The sequence below is a fragment of the Diospyros lotus genome, chromosome 1, assembly GCF_014633365.1.
Source record: "Diospyros lotus cultivar Yz01 chromosome 1, ASM1463336v1, whole genome shotgun sequence".
NCBI lineage: Eukaryota > Viridiplantae > Streptophyta > Magnoliopsida > Ericales > Ebenaceae > Diospyros > Diospyros lotus.
In genome coordinates this window covers 42,657,539-42,673,490 of record NC_068338.1, presented here as the reverse complement: position 1 = coordinate 42,673,490, position 15,952 = coordinate 42,657,539, and the positions used below count along the sequence as shown (strand labels likewise).

The 15,952-nt window shown below is 34.4% G+C and overlaps 2 protein-coding genes across 2 annotated transcripts; both read right to left on the bottom strand.

Moving 5' to 3' along the window:
• Window positions 1-499: 499 nt before the first annotated feature.
• On the bottom strand, window positions 500-4,791 carry LOC127791084 (superoxide dismutase [Cu-Zn]). The gene is made up of 8 exons (XM_052320847.1): window positions 4,646-4,791; window positions 2,789-2,877; window positions 2,603-2,704; window positions 2,291-2,386; window positions 2,024-2,055; window positions 1,846-1,921; window positions 1,077-1,130; window positions 500-892 (listed from the first exon to the last, which is right to left on the bottom strand). The coding sequence occupies exons 2-8, from the start codon at window positions 2,862-2,864 to the stop codon at window positions 870-872; spliced, it is 459 nt and encodes a 152-aa protein (XP_052176807.1). The 5' UTR covers window positions 2,865-2,877; window positions 4,646-4,791; the 3' UTR covers window positions 500-869.
• Window positions 4,792-6,320: 1,529 nt separating this feature from the next.
• On the bottom strand, window positions 6,321-14,907 carry LOC127793013 (sodium/hydrogen exchanger 2-like). Its single transcript, XM_052323748.1, has 14 exons — window positions 14,085-14,907; window positions 13,273-13,391; window positions 11,083-11,180; window positions 9,261-9,320; window positions 9,128-9,174; window positions 8,851-9,045; window positions 8,701-8,747; window positions 8,176-8,242; window positions 7,987-8,087; window positions 7,767-7,868; window positions 7,472-7,610; window positions 7,339-7,401; window positions 7,067-7,150; window positions 6,321-6,958 (listed from the first exon to the last, which is right to left on the bottom strand). The coding sequence occupies exons 1-14, from the start codon at window positions 14,256-14,258 to the stop codon at window positions 6,671-6,673; spliced, it is 1,584 nt and encodes a 527-aa protein (XP_052179708.1). The 5' UTR covers window positions 14,259-14,907; the 3' UTR covers window positions 6,321-6,670.
• Between the last annotated feature and the right edge of the window lie 1,045 nt (window positions 14,908-15,952).

The following is a 15,952-nucleotide window of genomic DNA, read 5'->3' as shown; positions in this document are numbered from 1 at the left end:
TTAACACAAAATTAGAAATTTTCAACTGGAAATCGAGAGAGCCGCTACCATCCATCAACTACATCGCATCATTTTCCTCGCCGCCCCAGGCCCAACCGGCAATACGTGCACAGCTGACTTTTGAGGCTCGGAACTTTAAGATAAATTGCTACATTATGATGTAATATATTTATACGTATGTATGTATCCTATAAGTCTACATGGGCTTCCCGGTCGGCGAATGCAGAGGGATGGACATTATTTAGTTATCTTTCTTTCATTATTTCTCTTTTAACATCCATCCGTCGAACAATTTATACGATCACATATTTTTAATCTTTGATGTAATGTAACACGCCGCATCAATACTTGCCAAATTTTGTGCGCAGAAGAGCAATAACAATCTAAATACTAAATTAAAAGGTGCCTCAGAATTTGAAAAGTCCGGCATGACTTCCACAGATATGACAGCAAACTTAAAACTTTTGGCCTCTTTTAGTTTCAATCAAATACCACAACCTAAAAGAAAAGCTAACAAATTTAATTCCTGCAGCCCATAAATTGAAATTTTAGATATAAGGATTCACCGAAATATTACTCACAACAAGGATGCAAAGAAACAGTACCACGAAACACACAAATGGGGCAGACTTCAGAGGTGGCAGCATATTCTTCTGTAAGAGACAGAGACTTAACGATATGGTGGTAGTACGCTAGTACTCAAGTAGATAAACAGAGTTGACGTCTTGCAACATCAAAATGTGGAAAGGGGAACCGATAAAAACAAGTAGATAGATGTTTACTCCTTTATTCAGATAGAGCTTGCTTTTATTAATATAATTCAGTTCACAGAGCAAACATGTTATCTACTGCAACAATCAAGCCACAGCTTATCCTTGCAGCCCAATAATACCTGCACGCAAGTAAATTAATTTATTAGAACTTGAAAAAACAATGTTGTGAGGATATATCTATCATATATGGATTTAGTGGAAGGATATGAAAAGGTAAGTATAACAGAATTCTTCTATGTATGAAAATAAAAATAATAATAATAAAAAAGAAAAAGAAAATATAAGAAAATCTCATTTACTTACCACAGGCAACCCTGCCACCAGCATTGCCGGTGCTCTTGCTTAGCTCATGTCCACCTGAGAAGAGAAAGGTAGCGATTAATTGAATATGCAAATCCTGTTATTTTTATTTATTTATTTATAAATATATTTTTTTGGGTGAATGGGGTTTTCATTCATTCAAATATGAGCAACCAACTTGTGACAGTAAAATAGAAGAACTGCTGCCTCTGTCAGAGACTTTACACACGTATACAGTGTCTAAAAGATGGAAGTAACATATTTTGTAGCTTTCTTTTTTCATTGAGGAAGATCATATCACTTGGAACCTAACGGGAACCAACTAAAACCACTCGACAGCACTACCACCGACCATTACGCTGCAGTCCTGGTGGTATATTTTACATTCTACTTGTTTATTTTTTGCATCTCTCTTTTTTGGAGGGTTAATCTTTAAGCATCCAAGAGCCTAACAACAACACAAGAAATACCATATAGATACCCTACTGGCAGTTGGAAATACAACTTTGGCAAGAATCACTTAAGATGATAAAGCTAGCTACTAAAAGTAAAATTCCACTAAACTAATTGGCTAGAAGTGGTAAAGCAGTGTCATCCCTTTTTAACAACAATTAAGGCAAAATATTTTTGTAAGGCGGATGCTAACATGTTAATGAATCTTGAATTCCCAACAAAATGTACCAATCGTTTACTTGTATAACCGTGTTTCCACTTTACCTTAGTTTTACATTAGGAGATAATGGAAATAGCTGGTAATGTTGTTTAGTCTTACCCTTGCCAAGATCATCAGGATCTGCATGGACAACAACTGCCCTCCCAATAATGGAATTTGACCCAGCGAGAGGAATCTGCAATCATATGCCAACAATAGAGGGAAGAAAGTTCACAAAGCAGTGCTACAAGAAGTAGGTCAGTACAAAAAGGAACAAAAAGAAAGAGATCTAATTCACCTGGCTGTCAACAATTGAGAAACTAGCAGTACCTATAGCAGAGAAATACATCAGAAACATGTTAAAAGGGCAAGGAAACCTCAAAATTTAAAAAAGAAAAACTAGATCTAGCATCGACATCAGTAAGTAGTGAGTCCTATTGCATGAATCCATATGTCAGCATGAGTGTCAACTAAAACAAGAGTCTTAGCTTAAGCGAAATGATGGGAAGAAACAATAACGAATCACGGCAGACAGTATTTTATAACATAAAAGAACATTGCATACCATCCTCAGCAACTTTGACATTGCCCAGATCACCAGCATGGCGATTCTCATCCTCAGGAGCACCATGTTCTTTTCCACCAGGATTAAAATGTGCACCTAAAAAGTACCAAGACAATATACAAAATATATAAACTTAAATAACAAACAAGAAGAGAGTTTCTCAGTGTGTGCATTCTCAAATTCAATGATGTAAAAATGCAAATAAGTACAAAAAAGAGGAACGGTTTTTTTTTTTTTTTTTTTTTTTTGGGGGGGGGGGGGGGGGGGGGTTTGGTTTGTGGAAGAAGAATAAATCTGGTTAGCCAATAATACCAGTTGACATGCAACCGTTTGTCGTATCTCCTAGGGCATGGACGTGAAAGCCATGAAGCCCAGGCTTGAGACCAGACAGATTTCCACTAACAGTAGTTGGACCTGCAAATTTGAATATAGGTAATCAAATTACATGGGAAAAGAGCAATATCATTTTGCTCCATGTTGACCAGCTGAATGGCATACCAACTCCTTCTTGGGTAAAGAAGACAGTTCCACTCACACCTTCCTTGCTAGCAAGAACAGCAACTGCCTTCACCATTGCTGTATGTGCCCTGAACATGTAGTGAGACAAATAACATGTAACAAATTGAGTGAACAATGAACTGGAACCCTGAAGCTTAAAAAACATAAATATCTCATATTCCAAAAACATTATGGAAACTAGAAAATGATATTTGGAGATGACATAGAGACATAAACACAATTTTCACAGGCAGTTAAACAATAGCCAATATAGTCACATAAAGAGAACATGACTAGAGGCAACGGCATATCATCAAAAAGTTCAGGTCAAAGTCAACAAGAATTACATGGACCACACAAATGTTTACAATTTATGCCATTATTCAAATAATGGGTTTTATAAGCATGATTGATCATTGAAATGCTCCATCCAATCAGAGTTGGGCTCCTTAATTTTCACAATAAGCAGGTTGGTTCCAACTCTTTTTTAAGCATTTTAATTTCAATGTTACCCCTCTTTGCACGAAACACAGAGTATTCAAAGTGGAAAAAGATAAGGAAGTATATGGCAACCCAATTGTGCTATTTTCTTTCATCATTTCTTCACAAGACTATGAGAACTCCTGCGAAATTAAAGTAAAGAAAAGCCAGTTTTCTTCAGAACACTCCACTGAATCAATTGAGTGTACTACAAATTGCATAAAAACTTTGTATCTAACTGGTAATAAAATCATTAAAATCCCAAATTTTCAGAACGACCACAATTATCAATTTCAACACAAACAGGTTAACTAAAAGTTGTTACTTTTGCCCACATGGGCAGCCCAGTTGGTCAAGAAGGGAGGCACAAAGTGCCTTCCGTGGTGAATCTTGGACCAAGACCAAGGATCGAGTCTCGCAAGCGGCAGTGTGGGAGTACCTCTCTCCAAAGTGAGAGGGGGCTCCTTGTGCGCGGTGAGCCCGGGTCTAACCACTGCGTCCGACTGAGTCACCATGATTAACCTCCTCCCACATTCTGTTGGGCCAGGTGTGGGGGGCGCTCGGGGTGAGCGATTTCACCTTTTGGACCAAAAGTTGTTACTTTTATTACAACTTTGGAATTAACTTCAAATACTAACTCAACTAACTAAAAATTTGTCTTCCATGATCAGAGATGGAAAAAATGAAACCACAAATCAAATTGAGCATGGATTGTATAGTGGAACTCTGATTGGTTTGCTAAAGAGAAAGGAAGGTAGATAGCCCCATCAAATGGGCTACGATTTACTGGGTGACCATCGCCTATCAGATGCATCAAAAACCAAGTCAACATAACCAGATAATTTCTTACTCTATTTATTTCCATTTTCCCGAGTTTTTTCAGCAGACAACACAAGGTAACCAAACTTCAAAAAACAGAAAGAGAGCGAAGCACCTGCATACGCTGATCTTACTAGATCTGATAGTAACTATCCAAATACACGAAATCTACACATCTAAAAACATATAATCTATATACATATCATCACGCCTCATTAACTTAACATTCTCCTAGACATTCATACCAAAAAATATCCGATAGTCAACTGATTAGATCTGTAAATAGTGATTAGATTCGCAAACTATAAGTCCTCGAATCATTCGAGTTTCATTAGTGTCAAAACATATAGATACGACTAACACGGATTATACGAAAACACATCGATTGAACTAATCCGAAAAAGGATCGAAGCTAGAAAATTCATAGACAAATTAAAAAGAAATAATAGCGGAAACAAAAAAGAATAATAATAATAAAAAAAACTCATGAAGAACAATCAGTAGTGCCATGGTAACTGGAAATGGAAGAACCGAGCAAATGCTAGAGAGATCGCATACCTCAGAACACCCCTTGGCAGAGAGATAGAGAGAGAGAGAGAGTCGCTCAGTGAACAGGCGCAGAGACGGAGGCGATATACCGGGAGAGAGAAGAAAGGAAGATTCTAGACCGAATGACTGAGAGCAACCACTCCCTGCTCCGGGCAGGACCGGATTACATATTTATTACTTATAATTAATAATAAATACATCACAATTTATTACCATTTTGACAAAAAAAAACATAATATTTAAAAATAAGAATAGATCAATAAATAATTTTTATTTATTTATTTTAAATTAAAATAATAATAATAAATTTATATTTTGATTCACATAAATAAAATTTATTTAAAATTTTACTAAAATAAGGCTTAATTATTCATCTAAATTAAAATAAATTTAAAAAAATATATCTAAAAATATAAATATATTTTAAAAATAAATATGCAAATAAATAATAGACAATGCATTACCATCCATAGTAATATTCTATTTGTCATAAAATATTTGAATTTAATTTTTATTTATTTTACTGTGTCTTGAAGGGAAAAATAAAAAATTTTCTCAAAAAAATATTTTACATAAAAACCTTCTTTAATAATTTTAAGATTGTCAATAAAGTAATTTACAAAGACATTTTCAGCTTTAAAAAAACAATTAAAACCACTCAGAAATTAAAAATATATATTTTTTATTTTTGAGACAAAAAATCAAAATATTATTATTTTGATATAATTATAACCTAAGTAATATTCCAAAATTAAAACATTAGTATTTGTATATATGTGCCCTTATATTTTCCCACCGTGTGATGATGGAAGTTTGAATTTTGAAACAGGACGACTAACACTGCAAGCATTTTCAATTGGCTGCCTGCCGCCAGAAGACCCGATTACTGATAATTAATTAAATAGTCCAAAATTATGATATCATCTCAATAAAAAAAATTATTTTTAAAAACAAAAATAAATGAATTTATGAAGTTTAAATTATAATAAATTTATTTAATTACTATACCAAATTTTATTTCTATTTAGATTTTACCTAAAAAATAATTAAACTACAACTATTAATTACCTCTCAATAAATTTATATTTTTTTTATTTACACATACATCACATAATAATTATAAAATATTACATTCTGACGGCCTTTTTTCTAGGAATTGTCAAAATTTTCAACTACTTATTAAAATATTACCTCACCGTTCAAAGTTCGAAAGAAAATAATTATATGCTTCTTTTTATAACAAATCATTAGTTTATTAATTAAAAAAACTATCTTAATCACATTACATGAAATATTCAATAATTACTCAAAAAGTAATCTTTTGTTAGTTATTCTTTTATGATAATATATTATTCGAAGATCATAATAAGTGGTTTACAATTTTATTTGTTAATAATTGCTTAGAGTCATTAATTTTATATTTTAGTTTAAAGTATAAGAGAATTATATATTTTTTAACCAAATTATAAAATAGAAAAAGGTAATCACTCATTTCATTTTATCTTGTTTAAAACCTGTAATTTAATTATTAAATAAAAATAATCTCATATATGTGAGTGAAAGTTATTTTTAAAACAAAAATAATACGATCATGATTATATGTACCTTTAAATTAAAATACACAATATTTCATAAGAAACATAATTATATACACAATACTCAAATTTATATTTTGCCCCTAAATTTGCTTCACCCACTTAAAATTAGATCCATCTACAAACAACAATACAACGCTATTACCTTTTATGTATTTAGTTAATTAATTGGCGACCAACACAAAGTCGCAAACAAAAACAGAAAACTGAAACGTGAATGCAGCCTACGCTGTTGTGATCAACGCCCAAATGGGAACTAAATACGCTGTTAAATTGTCATTTTCACAAGTACGACTATCAACTTGGATAAGATATACACAATGCACACTACAGGCATTATTGCATAGTGCAGTTCATGTGCAACCATCAAGCTGTGCATACAGCTAACCTGTCTTTCTTTGTACACATTGCCCGTTCTCTCTTCCTCTTGTCATTTCCGTTATGCAGTACCATTGAGTTCTGTTGGTGAGCAGGGAACAAAGCCCCGGCCACCGAACACCGGCCGCATGAAGGTGTCGTCAAACTTGCGCCAGAGGCGGTGCACGCTGCGACTTGGAGTCGACAAGAGCAAGCGCAGGTTGTTGGAGTGGTGGCCGCCAAGATCAACTTCAAGAAGAGGTGCTGAAAGCGAATTTGGAGTTGCGCAGCCTGATGACGATATGCTGCTGCCTGGCTGTTTTTGGGGCAGTAACAACCGTATAAGAGGTTTGGTCAATAAGCCGAACACCTGAAAAGAGCCAAATGCAATGTTGATGCTCTCATAAACCTTCATGTCCAAATAGAAATGGGAAGCTAGGAAGAGGCCTAAGATGAGCAGAGGGGAAAGAGGTGTTACCACTGTGCTAAACAACACAACAGTGATCGTGCTGGTTATCATAGTTGCATTTCCGCGCAACTGAGTATGACCCAAGCTAGTGAACTGCGTGTTACAAGAAAATGAACATCCTCTGAGATGCACAAAGAAGATAAGACTAAATTCATTGAGAACATGTTAGCATTTTAAGCATGTGGGAATGCGTTGCACATAAGATCGGTTCTGCATTACAAATACAAATTTGATCAAGAAGCTTGTTGAATTTTAGTAGATATAGAACTAATCTTCTTTACCTTTTTATAAGCAAGAGCCATAGACACAGCCCCCCTCATAAGACCAGCCCACCATATAATAACCTGGACACATAAGCTACTCAGTATGATAACGAGAAACTAGAAAGGAAAGCTTTCAAAAGAAGAAGCTTACTTGTTGCTTGAAGCTGATCTTTTCAGTTGGAGATTTCTTAGCTAGGTTAGATAAGAAGGATAGGGGATAAACAAAAGCTGCTCTACCAACCAAAACTAGGCCTAGCAGTAATGAACTAACTGCAACTGATGTTCCCGGACTGAAAAAAACAGAAACGGTGATTATCCATACCATCAAAAAGCTGTATTACCCATGTTTCATCTAATATACTAAATGGATGAAATCTAATTAAATTTATTAAATGATGATTTCATCATAATATACTCTCCCTTCATGAGGTATATACTTGGCATACCTCTCACTCGCAAACTCCCACTTCTCAATGTCTAAAGCATCCATACCAACGTAAACGAAAATAAAAGTCTCGGCAATGAAAGACAAAGTTGCGAATGCATGCCTGCAATGATTTTTTCAAGGAACCAAATCATTAGTAATAGGCATTGTTTTGCAGTGTGGCAGCAATACTACAACTATGTTCTAATGGCTCAAAATGACAGTTCTTGAAAGAAACTTACTTAGTGGTGATCCTAGAACTCTCTGTCACATTGTGCCATGTGTAATGGGACATTACAATTCCGCAGAAAAACACAGTTAGAATCCCGCTTAAATAGAATAGCTGGATACAGAATCACAGTCAACAATGTAAGATAAAGGAAGTGAAGGGCCTAAGGGGAAAGCTCTGATGAAATTAAATAGAGACCTACTTCAGCCATCATATATGACATATAAGCCATGAGAATCATAAGACCAACCTCACGGTCTGTTGAGTGCCTGCATTTGTCAAATCAGTTCAATGCCATATCACATTCACATTCCTCTCCCCAAAAAAGAATGTTTAGTAGAGAAAGCTTCATATAAATTTGGATTTGAGTTGACAATACAAATTATACCTAAGTTACTCCACTTGTATAATTGAGAAAGATGGAGAAAAATACGATGTTAGTGGTGAAAAACAGTGCCACAAAAAAGTTAGTGTGAAGGACAAATAAAAGCAGCAGCTTTCTCTCTCTCTCAAACTGCATGTCTTTTTCTGATATGGGCTTAGGTTGACAAAAAAAAAAAAAATTCAAATCTTTAGCTTTTCTTATCTTTTCCTGAAAGACAAGCGGATCAATTTAAGTTTACAGTAAGTACAGTTTTAGTAAACAAGTGTTTGGAATTCCTTTGAATGCTGACAATACCTAACAATGAGAAGTTATGCACAATTCTGTGTTGATAACAACTCATACCTGCCAAAATACAGCTTTTTGATAATGTAGGCACTAAGCAGCCCCGTCTGCAAGAGAAATAAATAGATATCATATGATAGCCATATCCTTGCTCTGATGATTGTATGCAATGAGTGAGAAAGAGAAAGGGAGAGGAGCAGAGAAACATACTAGCGCTCCCAGTGCAGTACTTGCAAAAAATAAATACAAGAAATTGCCAATAAAGTGCAGGGCAATTGTCGGATTGACATTTGTAATGTCGAAGTTTTGTAATGCATTGAAAAGAACCACTGATGTTGCATCATTCACCACACCTTCCCCAAATACCAGACTGTAGAGGAGAGGTGTCTCATCCTGATTAAGCACCTGTAACATCCAATATTGTAATTTTGCAATTTTGATACAAGCAATACATCAAAAACTGATACAATTTCAATATATACTTTACCTGTAATGTGCAAACAGAATCTGTTGCAGCAAATATAGCACCAATTGCTGAGGTAATGCATCAAAAGAGTCAGGATCAAACAGATAGGAAGGAAAATAAAGGTGAAGCAAATTGGAGTAAAGAAGAATGGTACCTAGACAATCTCCCATATCCAAAGAGCCAATATCCATTCTTTTAAAGAACTCTATGACTCCTGAGTAGCACATGAGAGTCGCTAAAATGATCAGTCACCAAACGGATTTTTGTTCAATACAAAGTAATTGAATTGGATGGTGGAACAACATTACACATCTGTCTTGGAAGGTAGTATTTCTTTATCTTTTTACATCACTATTAAAACATGTCATGGCAAGGTAACAAACTCACCAGATATAAAATCTCCTATTTTCCAAAAAAACAGAAATAATGTTAATGCCTACTATATTCAGTATGTCTTAAATTTCTGGCTCTGTACATATCTAAAATGTGAAGGGTGAAGGAGAGCTTATGAGACGGTCACAGGAGAGCTTGCTCTCACAGATTCGCATGCGTTTTCTTGTTGACTGTTATTACAACTTTTGCATGATTTTTCTGTTGTGACACTTTTGCTGCTGCATGGTAATTATGGTAGCTAATTCTTGGTGTTTGATGTATCAAAGTCAGAGAAATGCTACCAATGTTTGAGAAACTGGAAGTAGAGGTTTACAGATTTAGTGGTGTATGAGTATCAGATCACCTTTTCTGGGTACAACTGCAGATATGCATCCTACTCAAAATAATAAATAAATAAACCGAAGTCATTTTCCATGAGGACCAAATATGAACTGATTTTCCATATCAGCTATAGTCGATATCCATTTAAACTTGCTTAAGATTTAGTCTCGGACTCCTGTTCACATTTCTTGCTAGTCAGAATGGTCAATTCATCAATATTATTCATGCGAATGGATAATACTTGTGCTTTTAGATAATACACTTGTTTACATACATAGCATACATAGCTTCCAATGGCTAAATCACTGGACCATCAACTAGTCCCTGTAACAAACCAATGAATGGAAAAAGTTTTCTCAAAGCATACAGTACAAGGTAAAATAGAGAAGATGCAGTGCACACGTTAAAATAATTTTTGTATTTTCCCTTGCATACTCCGAAGGAAGGGAAATGGGAAATTTTTTTGACAAATAAGAATCACAGTTACAGATACAAGAATGGGACATGATCACACAGCAACTCCAAAAACTCATACCAAAAAAAGGGTATAAATGTGACCAGAAATATATATATGTATTATAAGTTCTCTTTTTTCACATTAAAATAAGTTTCACATTTTACTATCTCAAAATGGTAAGAGAACTTTTCCACTTTTATAACAATGGAAAAGAAGTGTGAACAAGAACTGTAATATCTATCATAAATACTCTATTCAAGCACAGAAAGTATAGAGAAAAATGAAATTCAAGACTAACATTCCTAAAATTCCTAGAGGAGGAACAACTAACAAGTGTATTTACATATGTACTGATTTAAATCATTGCTCCAGGATATTGTCAATAAATTTGCATGCTTACAGTTTGTCCTTGAAGTGTCAACATTTATAGTTAACACACCTTTGGCTACATGTTCAGTGTGTATCAGGGCATGCCTAATGAATTGGTGTCTAAAATGTCTCCAACACTGATACATCTTCCTTTTTAACGAGTCTTCTTTTTAGTCAAGAACAAGTGGTGACAAGAGAGAGATGTACACAATGAATTGAGGAAATGGAAATGATCCAACTTGCACATTAAAGCAACGCAAAGGAGCCATATGCTATAGAAGAATGCATAGAAGCTGAAACAATTATATGCAGGCGAACTTTACTGATATAGGAAATTTAAAAATCTTATAGAAAGAGCATAAAAGTTAACTGAGAATTCAAACATCAATGAAGCAGTTTGCATAGAACACAATATTCAGTAAGTTGTTAGGTATACCTAATGATATCACAAACCAGGAAATAATGGTGCCAATTGCACCAAAGAGAATAATAGTGATGAAGTTACGGAAAAATTGCTTCTTTTTCACCTGAAACCTGGTACATAGGATGACAATTTAAATCATGATTAAAGGATGGGGAGAAAATTTTGAATGATTGAAATGCATTTGTGATGAGGACATCGTAGGAATATTAGACAACTAGAACAAATAGCATATCAAATCATTATGTGAAGAAAAACCATCAGTGGTCGAATAGATTGTCAAGGGACAAAATATACATTTCTCGGTCTGCTGTAGTTCAACAGCAAACCAGACACTCCTTCAAATGGATTAATATTCGATTCAATAAGGTTCTGCAGAATCTGTTTTACCATATAGTCTACCAATAATTACCATCAGCACAATCTTGGTTCAGGATTTAGGGTTTAGGGAAATATAGGTCAAAATACTAGGACATGGAGATAAATACTAGGAAATATCTAATAAAGGTAAAAGTACTAGGAAATATGGATCACATTAAATGGTGAGAAATCCTTGAGGAAGCCACGTGATAAAGACCACAACCTAAATATTATTGACATTGTTACAAAGTGGACTAAAGACCTGTGGCAGCATAATCTAAAACCCTAAAGCAAGTAGTAGGATCTAAGAAAAGAGGGGTGACCCATAAACATGCATGAAAGAAGTGAAATAATCTCGAGAGTATATGGCCTTAAAGGGAGTGAAAAATAAACCATCATCTAAGCAACTATTTTGAGCAATTTTAGATAAGCCAGGTTAAATCATTCTAGTATTTTTATAAAACTTTTCCATCAGAAAATAATGTTTTCTTTGCATCTTCTTTGGTGGCATGAATCCTTTCTCTTTAATTATGAAATAGAACATAAGGGCTGATCAGTCTCCACTATTGTTAGGTCTCTATAGTGCTTACAGAAAAAAAAAAAAAAAAAAGGAAAGAAAAGAAACAAAGGAAGTGCTAAATATTTATGGTACCAAACCAAACAGTAGAACATGGTGCCGACCCCACCTAGTGGGATTAAGGTCTGTAATTGTTGTTGTCATAAACCAAACAGTAGGACATATATTCCATGAGTCAGAAATAACTCATTTTGTTTGCATATATTGTTTTGGTATTTTCGCTATGATTTAAGGATCAGAGTTAATACACCAAAACAGCTGGTTCATAGATACCTAGAAATTTATATTTCAATAACTAAATGCCTTCAGCAGATTATGCTACTTAAGCAGAGCCAGCAAGCCAGGGACTAGAACCTGTCAAACAGTCATCTAGTACAACTAGATCCTGAAAAAGTAAGGATCTTGAAAGACATTTTCGTGCACAAAGTGACTATTTATACTGTTAATGGGATTTTAATTCAAATAAAAAGTGCAAGGAACCACTTCCATTGGGATGTACAAATTTTCTAATTGATCTGGAAATAATATTTTAACCAATTGACCCCACTCCCAAAGGGCGGTTCTGCCCCTGGCCATAACCCTTTTGAGACAGTAAAAGGCATCCCCAATGCACAAGACTCCCCACTTTGCAAGAATTAGGGGAGGGCAGTACTTGTATACAGCCTTCCCCTTGCTTTTTCTTTTTGCAAAGAGGTTATTTCTACAAGATGAATCAAAAGTTACTAGTAAATGAGGGGGCAATCAAGGAGAGATGAAAGGTATTTCTCAAAGTTATTCAATGAAGGTGGAGAAAGGGAAAGACCAAGAAAAATTTGGTGGAAGACTCCTAGGTATGATATGAATTATAAGGCCCTTACAAAAGATAAGGTCATAAATAGAAATAAAAGGCAAGCTAATGTTCATTTAGTCAGACATAATGGGATTAAGGCTTAATATATTGTTGTAGGTTACTTCCACAACTTGAAATCGGGACCTTCCAGACACAACGGAGCCAAATAGCATAATATCCTGCATGGCATCCATCAAGATCAATTTATAGTCATCAGGTTAACGACAACTAGCCATCATGGGAAGTTACACAAAGAAACCTAATTTAGAATGCCCTAAAAACCAAACCTAACAAATTCTGATCAAGTTAGATTCAAAGTGACAAATGAAGCAGGAGTTAAACACACTAATAACTAGATAGAAGCATTATGAGCAGCACACTCAATAATCTAAAATCAGCCAATCCCAGTAGACAGCAAACTCAAAGGAGCATGACTTACCCGGCATTGAATATAATAGGTGGAAGAAGATATATAAAGAAAAGATCTTCACTGAAGACCAGAAGATGTGAACTTTTTCCCCCTCTTGCAAGCAAGATCACAAGTCCAGTACAGAGACCCTGTCATCAACCACATGACATAACTACAATGTTGAATATTAAGAACCAATGCATCTGACAGATATAATCAACCATTTAGGTTTAAATTCAATTTCCTGTAGCTGTACAACGATATAGTGCTCCATTTAATTACCAACACATTAGTAGACTATGGACGGTAAAAATTTCCACTTCTTTACTTACTCAAAAATCTCTCCTTAGCTAAGTCCAATATATTATTCCTGCCATGGATTTTAAAATTTCAAACCCAAAAGTAGGGCTGTATTAAGAACCAAAGTTTGAGCTTGACTTGTTCAAGTTCCTGTTTGATATCAACTCCTCGCACAAATTAATAAGCCAAGCTTGAAATATTTTCAAAACTCATTTTCCTAGAGCGGGTGGAACTGGAGTCATTAAGCTACCATGGTATAAAAAGACAAGTTATTCGGGCAAGGTTTTCAATTCCTCTTAATTAAACCTGCTCTTTTTGGATGGGTCTTAAAAGATAAGAAGGAAACTTTGAACATAATTTCAAGTGCATTGAGTTATAAGTCAGGTTGAATAGTGCACTACTTAGCTAATTTGCAACAATGCACAAAAGCAAAATTCATGGTTGGATTGGGACAATGATTTCTGTCCGACTGTCCCCCCCCGGCGGGCGAGTTACTTGATAATGAAAAGGATCTCAACAAGAGTAAACAATCAATGACTCACAATTATAAGGGCTGTGGTGGATTCATTCATCCACCTGCTCTTCTCCAGCAGATGACCGATCACGATACAAGAGCAAAGAAGGGCCACAAACAGATTCATGGACGCAACAGAAGCATGATTTGAAGTTGATGGTGTTCCGAGCTTTGCGAATATTGGAATCAATTCGAAAGCCATTGCCACGACTTTCTAAAGCCGCCAGAGAATCCAATTAACTGTAATCTGACAAGACTTATTAATAATTATCAACGCCGAACGTTCATTCCGCCTGGATTGTAGGCTCTATAAAATCCGTCCCTCGTGACTGTCCATGTCAAAATCCTTCAAAACTTTACGCTTCAAAAGCCGCCAACCCACGCCTCAAACATCGCCAAGCAAATGTGATGATAACGAAACAAACTTATTCTTCGAAAACCTCACTCGAAGCTACTTCGTTTGGCTTCTCGGAAAATCTACCCCGGCAGAAACTTAACAGAAGTTGCCGATTCGCAACAGCCTCTCTCGGCATGCAAACTAAAGCAGGATCAGAGAACGAAACAACAGAGAAAACAGCAAACTTAAAGCAGATTCAGAGGTTTTTCTTCCATGCTCTCTCTGTTTTTCCCCCTCGTTTCGGGACGTTTCTCGGGAAAACTAGAAACACGTTCAAAGCAAAAAAAAGCCTAAGGAAAAATACTCCCAATTCACAAATATTTATATCTTTAAATCATAAACACTTTCTCTCAAGAAAAAGAAAATCATCCAATCCCTGGAACCAAACGAGCGGTGACTGTGAAGTGTGAAGCTTCGCGACGCTAACAGAGATCTCATGATTCATGAAAAAGTGACAACAGTTCATGGACTCGCCGTTTATTCGCTACCTTTTGTGCTTCCCTTTACACAATTTAAGGAACAGCCCCCCAAATTTTCAGTAATTACTATACTTGCCAATAAAACATTATTTTGGAAAAATAATGCTATTCATTCACAAGCATCCATCTACAAATTATTTTTAGTTGCGACAAAACTGTTTTCTAGTTTTAAAAATATATATTTTTTTAATTTTCTCTCCTCGTACTATTTTTTATTTTTTTACAAAGTCTCTTCAAATACTACTATTTAAAGAAATTATATTCTTATCTTAGGACACTGCTATGTTGTCGGGCAACTGTTATGTTGCTCGATGATGGACAACATAACAGTTGTCTCTTATCTTACTTCTTGCTTAATTTATATATATAAATATTAATAAAATAATATTAAACGACTTTAATTAGTAATCACTAAAGTATAATTATTAATAATCATAAAAATATATAATTGTAACAATCACAGGCCTTGTTTCATTATGTAAACTTAGTCAGATAAGTTTTGCTCCTTTATATTCAATAGCCATGTATTAAACACATATGAATGATGTATCAAATTTTTTTATTCTATTTGGATTGGACAATGGTCTATATTTAAAGGATAAAAGAAAGAAATTATAACACAAAATATAGAAATATATTGTATTATGTTATCTGTTGATGTTGTCTATAATAGGTAAAAAATAAATATAGAAAGATTAAAAATATATAAAAAAAATGACCTCAATACCATACAAAATATAATAGAAGATGTGATAAAGACTTAATACATACAACAACCCTTAAATAATTAAAAAATATAAGATTTAATTCTTAAAGTACAAAATGTTAAGATTCGATATATTAATTATTAATTTTTATTATTTTAAATTCTTATAGTAACTAAAAATAAATAGAGTTATTATCTATATTATATAAGATGTCACATCATATAAAAAATTACGTTAACGAAATATATTATATTAAATTTAATATATAAATACGATATTTAGTTCCTCAACAATAAAAAGATTTGATATTTTG